At 46.1% G+C, this 13,476-nt stretch overlaps 1 protein-coding gene across 1 annotated transcript in view; it reads left to right on the top strand.

Moving 5' to 3' along the window:
* Positions 1–10,499: 10,499 nt before the first annotated feature.
* LOC134006692 (prolyl endopeptidase-like) overlaps positions 10,500–13,476 on the top strand; it is a 7,064-nt gene continuing 4,087 nt past the window's right edge. Inside the window, exons 1-8 of the mRNA XM_062445654.1 lie at positions 10,500–10,733; positions 11,144–11,218; positions 11,365–11,498; positions 11,614–11,744; positions 11,876–12,085; positions 12,380–12,501; positions 12,738–12,843; positions 13,079–13,270. Of these exons, the coding sequence (XP_062301638.1) occupies positions 10,692–10,733; positions 11,144–11,218; positions 11,365–11,498; positions 11,614–11,744; positions 11,876–12,085; positions 12,380–12,501; positions 12,738–12,843; positions 13,079–13,270 (1,012 nt within the window). The 5' untranslated portion in view covers positions 10,500–10,691. The remainder of the gene's footprint in view (positions 10,734–11,143; positions 11,219–11,364; positions 11,499–11,613; positions 11,745–11,875; positions 12,086–12,379; positions 12,502–12,737; positions 12,844–13,078; positions 13,271–13,476) is intronic.

The raw sequence follows: 13,476 nt of genomic DNA, 5'->3' as shown, positions 1-13,476 counted from the left end.
CACCTGACTGATCAACCTTCCTTTTCTTTCACGTGCAGAGGCTGCAGCTCTCTGCTGTGACCCAGACAGGGTCAGGATGAGGAAAGGAAAGTAGCAATGAGCAGAAAGGAAAGGACAATTTAACAGCAGAAGGAGGAACCTGAAAAGAAAGGGAAACTTATCACTTTGCTGCACTGACTCGGTGACATCATGGCCTGTGTCAACAAACTGACTGTCTGTTGCTCTGTCATAGAAAACAACAGAGAGATGACTGGTTCAAGTGGATAGTATCTTTGGATGTACAGAATATGATATGATGTGAATGAAAAATCCTAAATATGAAACTAACTATTATGAATGTAGAGGTTAAAGGGTTAAGGATATTACCATACAATATTTTAAGAAAATACATATTTCTTTGTCTTTTAAATGTATTTGTATGTATACAATGTGTACATAAATACAGGAGAGATGTTTGTGCAGAAATGCAAAAAAAACGAACTGCATGGCGCTGAGGAGCCATTACTATTTCAATGTGTGTACATTTAAATATGATCGGGTGTTTCTATATATGTACCACTCCCACCCCCTCACGCGCACACTAGTGAAACAGTAAATTGGCTGCCATATGGTGGGACTGCTATTCTAAGGGTACTGGTCGCTTCACTGTCGCGTGTGGAGGAGATAGGGGTAAGGGGTGGGTGAGGGGAGGGGGCGTGGGGGGTCACTTCCCTCTTTCACTGCATGGCGGAGGCTGCATGGGCTAATTTCTGTAATTTGCAGACTGTCTGGGCAGAGGCTCAAGGCGCAAGGCTCAGGATCAGGCAGGGTGAGGCCAGCAGGGTGGCCGACTGATCTCTCCTGGTTCCAGCCCAGCCCCGCTCCAGTTGCACTTTTTCAGGGAGAGAGGGCTTAGCTGGACACCTAAGATGGAACTGGAACTGGGCTTGGGGAGGGAGGGAGGGACGTGTTGGAGGATACAAAATGGATAAGTTGCGACCTGAGGGCAAAGTTGTTACATAGTTTGAACCAGTCTGGGTCTGACCAGTCATCGCCAGGTGAAAGCACACTGACTGCACCTTCTGTTACACCTGCTGAAACGAAAGGGGTGCGATGCTCTACTCGTTAAGTCTTTTGTTAGCGTGTAAGACGCCATACAAAAACAAACTCTAATCATTTTGCTGTAGGAGACATTTCATCAACTTAACTCAGAAGTCATATCGTAAGACAAGAAAATATCGAAAGCCACAGAATGCATCTGTCCCTATGCGCTCCAGAAAAAAAGCAACAACAAAAAACAACAACAAAAAAACTAAGGCTATTAAGTGTAACTCTATAATGAATCCCATTGGTTATCCACCCTTTAAACCCTACAAAACTTCAATCTCTCTCCCCCACCTTCCACCCCACACTAGGGGGCTCATTGCCCACACCCCCAGACCTCATCTACAGCCCAACCGCAGGTTCTCCAGAAGGACACTGTGGGGGGTGGGGGGGAGGGGGGGGAGGGGACAACAAGTTCAGCAACGGGTCAGTTGAGATTCCCCCCATCCCCCACCCAATCCCTGCCTCCCCAAACTTCCTTTCACAAAATGATTGGCACACACATGGATGCACACCTACAACACACACACACACACACACCAGTCAGAAAGCACACACACCAGCAAGCCATCAACACCACTTCCCTCTCGAGCGCTCAGTCTGTTGAGTGAACACTTCAACTTTCCAAGTTTCTCTTATGCTCCTGTGTCTCTCTATCTGCCAGCTTGTTCCACCCTAAAGCTCGGCCAACCTGCCATGTCAAAATACCCAGTCATGCAGCAAACTTGAAATCAATGAGTCATGGAGTAAACAAATCCGGGGATATCCAACAGGTAATTACAGCATGACTACCTGTTTGTGGCAGTACACATCGTCTGGAGTTTTAGGTGGATCCAGCTTGTTATTGAAAACACAACGTGGTGTTCATGAGCTCATGCTCTTTGAAGGAGGGATGGTCATGTGATGGTTGGACCAGCGGTTCCTTAGACACGCTCTTGTGACCTGCCATCCCAGATGATGGCCTGGGGGAAGGAGGACGTGCTGCACCATTGTGACAGTTTTTCTGTTGTTCAAACTGAAAGTGAGACCACTTCAGAGTGTTTGCGGTCGATTCAGTGTGCGTGTGACATAGATTGTAGATTTGAGTGTGTCAGTATTTTTTGGTGGGTGTCTGTGGTAAGTCGAGCTGAATTACAGATATGAACATGCTGATCCCATGTTGGTCTTTCATACACATACTTGAATCCTTCTCTCCATTTCTATTCCTCCCTGAGGACTTTCTCTCTATTTCTTTTCTTATTTTTAACTGATTTATTTCCTTTCTCCTCCATTGTTCAGCCCCACACAGGACTGTAGTAAACAGTCAAACTAAACACTAAACAGTAAACAGTATACAGATAAACAGATATCCAGGAGACTACCACTGTAAAGAGGATTAATTTCTCTGTTGTGCATCATCTCCTCTATCAATGCAGACATCAGGGGAATGGCCACCGGAACTCCCCGGCAACAGCAACCCCCCCCCCCCCCCCCACCTCAATGCCAAGGCAGCCCTTTCTGGCAATGTCGGTGGTCACCATGGTGATGTTGACATTCCATTTGTTTACCGCCACTCGCGGGATTTAGCGCACCCTCAGATCCCTTTAACCCCTGGGATTATCCCCCCGGAGAAACCTTAAATATATATGATTGCATTATGTGGTGGTTTCATTACTGAAGTACTGCAGGCTTGTTTTTCCTGGCTCCTTGTCCTCGCCTGTCTTTGTTTTTGACAATAGTTTGTATTGTTCTGTGAGTGTGTGTGTGTGGTGGGGGTGGGTGGAGGGGTTGATTGTAAAGAGTAATCCAAGGTGTATCATTCACACAGAACCTGTTCGAGCCAAGAGGGAGTCAAATGGCAGCATGTGTCATACATGTGGTTGATGATAGAGACTCCAGGACGAACCACCACCACCTCCACCACCTCCACCCCCACCACCACCACCACCACCACCACCTCCACCACCTCCACCCCCACCACCACCACCACCACCACCACCTCCACCCCCACCTCCACCCCCACCACCTCCACCACCACCACCACCACCACCACCACCACCACCACCACCACCTCCACCACCACCACCACCACCACCTCCACCACCACCACCACCTCCACCCCCACCACCACCACCACCACCTCCACCACCACCACCACCACCACCACCACCACCACCTCCACCACCACCACCACCTCCACCACCACCACCACCACCTCCACCACCACCACCTCCACCTCCACCACCTCCACCTCCACCACCACCACCACCTCCACCACCACCACCACCACCACCAAGGAATTACTCATCTTTCAGACAGATAACCTTCCCCCCGCTGGTTTCACACCGAGAGAAGCCATGGATGTTGGGAGGCTCTTTGTGCTCACTGAAATGTCTTGTTGATGTCTCATTTTAGCAAGGCAGAATTATATATACAAGACACACAACTCCTATAATCTCTAAGGTAGAATTCAAATAGCAAATACACATATTTAATCTTGACCCGTAATCTTGGCAGATCCTACAAAAACCCTTCAAAACAGGCAAACAAGCCTCTCGAGGAGATGTGTTGTCCGGTTAGCGCTTAGCAAAACACAACAACAGTGGAGACTAAGCTAGCTGGGGTGCCTGTCATAAGTTCCTCCACATCTGTCACAAGATTGAGATCATGTGCTAGGAATTGTTTTCTCCCCCCTCCTTTCTCTCTCTTGTTGTCCTTTTCTTATTCTCCTAATTCTCAGAACCTTGGTACGTAGAAGGATGGGTCGTTTGTTCTAGCCAATGAGAGTGAATGTTGTTGGGATGGGGGGTGGGGCTGGTTGATGTATTGGGGTTTAGTGTGTGGTGAGGGGGTGAAGGAACATCTGGAGGAGGATAAGGAGGAAGTGGGGTTGGGATTGGGGACGTATAAGACAAAGTCATAAAACAAAGTGGATGTCCAAGTGACATTCATATCTGGAATAACACGCTTTTATCTGTACATTTTCATCTTCCACCATGGTGTGAGAAGGAGCTCAGAAATTAAGATGTAAGTGTAAAGTAGTTAGTATTAACCCGTTTCATCCAAACAGACAAATATGTTTGTGGTAATCCTCTTGATGCCAATGTAAGAACCATGCGTTCATCTTTAATGTCAATGTCATGCTACATAAATGAAGGCTTTCAGCATCACTTTGTTCCAGAGATTACATACTACAGTATGGGTTCTATGGTCAATAGTATGTGCATGCAGATATCAACGAAAACAAAAAACAAACAAACACATAACCTAAACCTATATATAAACCTTACATACATACAAATCGTACAGCCCCATAATATAATGACTGTCCTCAACAACAACAACAATTGATTTACTTTATTTTTTATTTTAAGTGCTAGAAAAGAAATGAGATCCAACACTTTCTCACAACCTTTGTGTGTGTGCAGAGCTGCTCTGGTGGCAGACAAAAGTAGCGGTCCGCATGTTTCACACCTCTGCTTTGCACACTATTAAGAGGAAGGAAAGAGACAAGCTCATGTAAATGTGGCCCCTCATCTCTCTGCACCATTAGCTGCACCACAAGCTGTGTGTGCCAAGCTTTTATGTGGCCTGACTGTTTGGCTACGCTAAACTTCTAATTGAACGTTAATAAATTATACCAGTATGGTCCTAAGGGAGATTTCAGACTGGGGTTCCTATGTATCTCCATCACACTAAAATGATTATAGTTATTAAGTAGGAGCTGGTTGGATTAATATGCAAAGATGGAAACTTTAAGCCCTGAAAAGCAAAGCCAGGCAGAAAGGAAGTGAGTGAATGAGAAAGAGTGCATGTGTGTGGTGGTGTGTGTGCATGCGCATGTGTGTGTGCATGTAGGTCATCAACATGTTCACTTCCAAAAAAACTACCCAGACTAGATACAAAAATCAATATGCACAGGTTTTGAACACGCGCCACCCACATGTCTCCTACTATCCAAGTCACGTCCAGAGGGGATGTAATGGGGGAGGGAGGGGGCTGTACGGGCCTGTCTGCCGGAGGGGGGGGGGGGGGGGGTAGGGGGGGTGTCAACAGGTGGGCTTGTCTGTAAAGGCGACCCCCAGATAGACTTGAGACCCAAAGATCCCCCTGTCAGACAGGGGAACAGCGGATTTGAACCCAAATCCACCGGATCAATAAAAGTGTCTGCTAATTAGGCTGGATCTGGACCTGCCCGTGGAGAGAGGGAGACAAGTAACTGAGGAGGCAGAGAGGGAGGGAGGGGGGAAGATGGGGGGAGAAGGAGTACAGGAAAACAAGAGGAACAGCCACTGACTCAGGGGTGTCTAGACAGAGGGAAACCCCCAGACAGATGGAGAGAAGACAGGAGAGTAAAGGAGTGGAAAGCAGGTGAAGGAGTGACTGCTGTCCTACTCTCCCTCCCTCCCTGCCTCCCTTTTTCTCCCTCTCCATTCTCCTGTCTTACGTCTACTGCCTGTTGTCCTTGTCCCGGTGTTCTGTGTCTTCTTTGACCCCAATCTTCCCCTCCATGTTCTCCTCCCCTCCGTCCTACTACTCACTCTGACCTAATTCTCCTTGTTTAATCTGCTTCTTCTTTAGGACAACAATCAACCCCCTAATTGTCCTAATCCCGCTGGTCTTTAACTGTCCCTCCAGGCCATGCATGTGCCGCTAGCGGTGATGCTGCTAACTAAATGCTAATCGATATCTGGCAGAAAGCCACCAAGCACAGCCCTCCTCCCTCCTAACAGCTAGGGATTAGGCCTCATCAACAGATTTAATTAGGCTACTTTAATTTGATTTCTTCACAAAAAAAAATTATTAAAAAGATTAAGATAGGAGACTGAGCTGATTATTATTATTTGTTTCAATCAAGCTGAATATAACTTTGAATAATATGTAGACCTGCTTTGTTTCTGGTTTTGTAAAAACTACTGAGAGAAGACAAGATAAGGCATTATACCCTTGCTCAACAGTTGTTTTGGTCTGTTTAGAGGTTTTGATTTGAGTAAAAAGTTATGTAAACATAATTGATGCCCATAATATGACAGTTATTTTCATAATAACTATGTGGATATACATATATACATATATAAATGTTCAAATGTTCAAATGGGGAGAGGGGTGGCTGCAAGGATGACCACATGTTTATGTATGTATGTATGTATGTATGTATGTATGTATGTAATCACGATGTGATCACCAATGACTCAAAGTCCTCTAATCTCTATCTTGATCCAGATCTCTCTTTCTCGGCATGTGGACAGGTGTGTATTTCTGTCTGCCTCTAAGTGTGTCAGTGCTCCATAACTAGTCCGAACATCCTCTCCCTCATCTTGGCTGTGAGTGTCCAGTCACGCTGTCCCCTCCCTCCCTCCACTCCTCCCTCCCTCCCTCCACTCCTCCCTCCCTCCCTCTCCTCCTCCCTCTCTCTTCTCCTTCTCCTCCCTCAGCCTGTCTGCACACCCAGTCCATTGCGTGGTGGTGAATGTCTGTGTTATAATCTGATTTATTGGGTAATCTGTCGTGGTTTGGCAGGCTACCTGTGCCCATGGCCCATTAGAAAATCAGCAGGCGAGGCATTGGGAGGGGACCACAGTTTCCCTAGTGTCTCTTGGCAGGGCCACGCTGGTTTCATAACCCTCCATCTGTCTTGGCTGGTCCACTTACCTCCTCGTGGACATCATCCAGTGCCTGGATGGTCATGTGACTGGCAGTCAGACAGGCGTTGATAGAGGAGACGCTGTAGTTAGCCAGGCTGTTCACTCTGCCGAGTTGGCCTTTCTTACCAGTATGAACTCTCATATCCTGAAAAAAATAAAAAAGTACAATGCAGGAAAACAATGGATCTCTTCCAGAAATAGTCATCAGACTAATTATCCATTCATCTCCCTTTCCTGGATAAGCACCACCTCCCTCTGTGTAACAATCTCCATCATTTCCTTGTCGGTGTGTAAAAGCTGTGAGACTCTTTAACCAAGCAAACGGACTTGGTGGCATTTGTTTATGAATGACACACATCCTGACAAAACTAGCTACTGTCACGCTACCCCCTGAATATCCCATGTGAATATGGTTACTTTTACAGCAGCCTAATTGTACTGCTTTGAATACCGTATTTCTTCTAATAAACGCCGCTGCGTTTATTAAATAACGTTTAATGTTGGGTGCTGCGTTTATTTGAGGGTGGCGTTTATTCGAGGGCAGCGTTTAATTAATAAGAGAGATTTCGTGAATTGTAGCTGCAGTGCAGCCATAGACAACTTCGTTGCTGGCATTGTGACAAATCATGCAGCTAAAAACACAGGTTTCATTTACTACCGCTGACCTTGTCTATATGTTTGTCTGTGAGTGCGGTAACTCCCTTTCTCATTGGCTATCAATTAGGTGTGCGTTGGGTAGAATCAGAATCAGAATGGGATTTATTCGCCATGAAAGTTTGCACAGACAAGGAATTTGCTTTGGCAGGAAGGTGCATACAATAAACATATAGGGACCTAAAATTTAAATATGTGGACTATCTATACTAAGGGTACATAAACTAGCAGTACTAAGTGGAATTAGAATTAAATGAAATATACAATAAAATAAAATATAAGTTGCCGTAATTTACAATATAAAAATACAAAAATACAAATATTACAAAAAATACAAATGTAGTAGCCTACAACTGTCTCAAATACAAGTGTTCTACATTGTGTAGAAATCTGAAGCATCATGCCGAAACGTTCATACACATTAGCTTTCAAACAGAAAACTGTGCAGAAAGTTATGTACATGTGTAATAAATACTGGGGTTGAATTTAACCAATTAAATAACCGTTTTCAGATTTTTTTGGTGCGGCGTTTATTTGAGGGCGGCGTTTATTAGACAACGTTCATTTTTGGTGCAACGTTTATTCGAGGGTGGCGTTTATTCGAGAGTGGCGTTTTTTCGAAGAAATACGGTAGTTACTGTATTTACAGTATATGTATCTGGCACGAGGGTTGCGCAACCTCTGTCAATGTAACACAATGATACATGACTTCATCGATCATTTGAGACTACTTTCAGATCCCCTAGTTCATTATTGGAAGAGGAAGATTCAACAGGGAGTCCAGATGTCTTGAGTCTTCCAGTAACAGCATCCCTCCCCACCATTGTCGACTATGTTAATCTTCTTCAGATAAATTAGGCTGAAATTAGCCCCATCCCCTCACTCCCCTCCCCTCCTTTTCCCAGTCGTTTTCACAGCTTTGTGGATTAGACAGATTAAAAGTCTGAAACTCTGTTTTTGTCATTTTCTCTGTCTCTGTCTCTGTCGCTCTCTCTCTCTCTTTCTCTCTCTCCTTCACTATCTATCACAACACACCTCAGTTGACACTAAGCCCCTTACAGTATCTACAACCCCCACTATTACATCTACTCAACCATTCCACAAGCATTTCTATATTATGAACTACATTGACTTCAACTATTTCCTGGACACGAAAACAATCTGAAATCAAGAAATGTGTAAAAGAAAAAGTGGAATTTCATAGACTTTAGCAACTACAAAGACTACTGTTTCTATAACAATGACTTCTATGGTGCAGCATGTTAGAATAACAGTTTAGTGACTGATCAGGAGGATTTTCATTGTGTCTTTTTCTTTTCCTCCCCAACAGCATTAAGGTGACCTGCTTACTGCTGTAAGCAATAAGCAGACACACACACACATGCTCAGGGCTTGTGGAGAATCAAAAGGAGGCTGGTCTGCAGGTTCTGATGATCTCAGTATGCTTCTGGTGTCGCTGAGTGTGCACTGATAGAGGTTCTGGGATTGTTTAATCATGGCACCATTGCCACCGCAAAAACCCTGACTGATTCAGTTCACAGAAACCCATATATTGTTTTCTGACCGTGATGAGGACACACAGAGTTTCCTTTTACCTGTCTAGGCAGCAGATGTGTCACTGTTCTGCTGTTATTGATTGGTCTACTTGTAATTGTAACTAAACTGTCTTTTTGTGATGGAGGTGAGTGCTGAGTCATGGTGATAGCTATCTCAGTTAGGAATTTTTTTTCAGTCAATGGACCTGCAAACTTATTTTTGACGAGCCAACACTTGACATCATTTCCAGTAAGGACAAGAGGGGGGCAGGGGGGGCAAGGGGGAGACAGGAGGGGGGTGGACAGGATGGGCAGTAAGGTGAGAGGAAAGCACATGACCAGATGCCAGGTATGAGTACACAGTTTGGTGCTTGAGGCCATAAAGGAGCTAACGTGAGGGTGTGAGAAGCTGTCAGGAAAGGAGTACACTCATTCATATCCGTCTCAGACAGCCACGTGCACACAAATGTACAGTACAGGATTGCGTTTTCTGGAAAATTACACTGCACGAACACAGGTCGACATGATGAAACCAGAGGTGGAGATAGCGTGGGTGCCTGGGTACAGTAGCCCCAGGGCCCTGTGCCACTTAGTGGCCCCTCAAACGCCACCGATCTTGCGTCACTTGACGAGACGACTTATCCAGAGAGACTTACAGTAAGTACAGGGACATTCCCCCCGAGGCAAGTAGGGTGAAGTGCCTTGCCCAAGGACACAACGTCATTTTACATGGCCGGGAATCGAACCAGCGACCTTCTGATTACTAGCCCGATTCTCTAACCGCTCAGCCACCTGACTCCCATATATCAGGCGCATTAAAAAGAAAAGAACGAGATAGTGTTTTATTTGACATATAGGCTTACTTGGCTCAACAAGTGACACATTATAACATATGCATTCATGAGATATTTTACAGTTTTCTTTTCAACGGTTTTAATTTTCAAATGACTTGGTAGCAGAGGGCCCCGTGATGAAGCTCCGCCCCCACTGTACTGAGAGTCTAGCTCCGCCCCTGGATGAAACATTACATTTACATTTAGTCATTTAGCAGACGCTTTTATCCAAAATGACTTACAAGAGAGAGCTTTACAAAAAGTGCACAGGTCAATGATCATAAATAACGAGGAAATAAACTAACATCTGATCCAACAAATCTTTCCTGAGTACTGTTGTACTCCCGGAACAAGTGATGGAGGTGGGGAGGTGATTCCACCATTGGGGGGCCAGACAGGAGAAGAGTTTGGGAGCGGGCGCTCTTGAGCGCCCGCTCCCAAACTCAGCTGGGTTGCCACATTAAAATTGCCATAAACATTGCCACATTAAAATTGAAATTCAGTGGATGACAAACACACACACACGCACACACACGTTAAATAATTTCCAAGTATTAATTCTGGCGAAACTTTAAACACATTCCCTTTATTTGACACACAATCTACTGTTGTTGTATGACTGTAAACTAAATATTAATTAAAAAAAACATCTGCCAGGACCACACACATGCACACACAGATTCACACACACACTCTATTCCTGTCCCTCGACCCTCCCACAGTGCCAAGACCTGCCAAACTGGATGGATGATGTCACTTCCTGCCAGGAGCAGGACAAACGCTGGCTGTGTTGGGAGAGTGGGTGAGAGAGTATCATGATTTCACTTTCACTTCTGACTCTCAGGCGCTGACTCACACATTGAGCTGGGACAGACAGACGGAAGAACCGACATAAAAAATATACAGACAGACCGACGGACGCACAGCTTGGGAGGCAAACAGATACGTCTGAAGACACTGATATGGAATTCAAATACCCAGCAGCCAGAAGGGATGAGAGTAAGGTCGGTGTCAAATTGCCATTGGGCTCTTTCTCTTTCTCGCCCCTTCTATCTTAAAGGGGCAGGCACAAAACCAGGAAGTGCTCTCCAAGCCAGGGCCAGGCATAACAACAGACTGTCGCTTGACACTGTTCCTTACCTGAGCACAGTGTGTTTCTTATCTGTAGCAATCAATCATTTGTGCCTGAACCAGACCCTGTGCTTCTGACTAAGATACCATGAACTCTGGTTTCCAGCTAATGTACCCAAAGAACTGCTTTTATGTTTCCACAGAAAATGTCTTTAGTAGAACTCTGAGGTAGTGGGTGTCATAAAACCGTACGTGCACATGTAGACATTCCTGTCTGTGTGTGAAGCACGTGTGTGTGTGTTTGTAGTACCGCTGTCATGTGTAGCCTACCTCTATCCATCAGGTTGATGTCTACCATGGGGTCAAGGTACCTGATCCGTATGCCTGGCTGGAGGACACTGACAGTGAAGAGACCAAGGTGATCCAGTAAATCAACAACAGCACAGAATCACACTGTAGATGCACAGATTTGGTATGCATTATTGCCTAGAACTAAAATGTGTCCTGAATACCCATATGTTTGTGCGTGTGTGTGTGTGTGTGTGTGTGTGTGTGTGTAATTAGGCCTTTGTGGAGGAGCAAAACAAGCTGACTATGCCTTACCTGGAGCAGTGCACCATCAGATCTCAGTTTAAGCAGAGACTCACCGAGCTCTACAACTATCCCAAATACAGCTGCCCCTACAAGAGAGGAGACAGGTAGGAACTAAGTACAGGAGAGACCAGAGCACAGTAGACTACAGTAGAGGACCGCAGACAGCAGCAGAGCACAGCAGAGTAAAGTAGAATAATGTTGCCCTGCTTGTTCCCCTAGCTACTTCTACTTCCACAACCAAGGCCTGCAGAACCAGGATGTGCTATACGTCCAAGACTCCCTCCACGGCCCCGCCTCTGTGTTCTTTGACCCCAACACCTTGTCAGAGGACGGAACCGTGGCTCTCAAGAGTGAGTCACACTCTAACCCCCCCCTCACCCACACACACACACACACACAATCACATCCACACACACTAGAGGTTTGTCAATAGGTGGTATGTGATGTGTCTTAGTCTAGCGTTCTGTTCCCATCCTCTTAGTGGGCCGTCTGTCGGAGGAGTGTGAGTACTTTGCCTACGGCCTGAGCACCAGCGGCTCAGACTGGGTGATGGTGCGTTTCCTGCGGGTCAGCGACCTTGTCACGCTGCCGGATGTCCTTGAGCGGGTCAAGTTCAGCTGCCTGGCCTGGACGCATGACGCACGGGGTGTCTTCTACAACTGCTACCCCCGCCCGGACGGCAAGGCTGATGGTCAGAGACACACATTCACATACAGTCCCTCTGCTGTGAACACTCACACAAACAGCAACATGCTTCTGCCCTAATGTAGATAGGGTCAAAACTGACGGATGCAAATGTGAAAATCACACATACGCACACCTACACACACACACACACAAACATACAAAACTGAGTTGTAAAAAAAAAAGTAGAACATGAAAGAAAGAGGAAGTGAAAATATTTTAATGATCATTTCTCATACACCCGTTTCCTTTCACGCGCAAAAAACCCTGCAGCCAATCAGCTCTCTCCATTTAACCACAGGGACAGAGACCACATCCAACATCAACCAGAAGCTCTACTACCATGTGATTGGCACCAACCAATCAGAGGACATCCTGGTGGCAGAGTTCCTTGACCACCCCAAGTGGCACAGCTCTGTGACGGTGGGTGGAGATGTTCTGATTGGGTGATTTAGTTGGCACAGTACAATATTATCTGTCTATCTATCCATCTATTTCTCCTGACAAAGCCTCACCTCTCATTTAATTTCAAAATGAGTGCACATGCAGCACAATTAGTTCCAAGTATATTCCAACTATCTAGTTTTCTTACTCCCTTTCTTTCACTCTCCCTCCCTTTCTCCGTTTCTTCATCCATCTCTCCCTCCATCCCTCTCCAGGTGTCAGATGATGGTAGGTATGTGGTTCTGTCCATCACAGAGGGCTGTGAGCCAGTCAACCAGCTGTGGTACTGCGACCTGCAGAAGCTGACCAATGGAATCACAGGTGGACCCCTCCTCTGCCCCCCTTCCCCTCAAAATTCCGAATGTACCGACAAAGAAAGCACCAGAATAATTTTTGTATCACCTGGAATCACTTCAGAAACTCAAGCCAGGGTTCCACCGCATTGGGTGTTCCTGAACACATTCCTGTTGAGAAATTGTATCACATTCATCCATGGTAGCTTTCTGTCCTGTGCACGGATCAATCTCCCACTCACATCTCTTCCCCTGTCGCCCAGGCCTGCTGCCCTGGGTGAAGCTGGTGTCAACCTTTGAGGCGCAGTACTCCTACATCACCAACGAGGGCAGTGTGTTCACGTTCAGGACCAACCTGGACTCCCCTCGGTACCGTGTCATCAACGTGGACGTGGAGAAACCAGACAGGAGCCTGTGGGCCACGCTCCTGCCCCAGCACGACAAGGATGTCCTGGGTAGGAATGCGATGCGGTCCTCTAGGGGCTTCGCACACCAAAAAGCCCTTATCTGTCCTTGACGCACTCTCACGCTGTTTGGGCTGTTAGAGATGTGGTTCTGCGAGGTCAAGGTTTTCTGCACCGTCAATTGACGGGAAAGGATGATAGTTTGTTGTGATGTATGAGTGTGTAACTGGATGCAGATTAGAACATCTGTCTTTGAG

This window comes from Osmerus eperlanus, chromosome 20 (assembly GCF_963692335.1).
Source record: "Osmerus eperlanus chromosome 20, fOsmEpe2.1, whole genome shotgun sequence".
Lineage (NCBI taxonomy): Eukaryota > Metazoa > Chordata > Actinopteri > Osmeriformes > Osmeridae > Osmerus > Osmerus eperlanus.
Note: the sequence above shows the minus strand (reverse complement) of the source record. Positions and strands in the feature narration are given on the sequence as shown.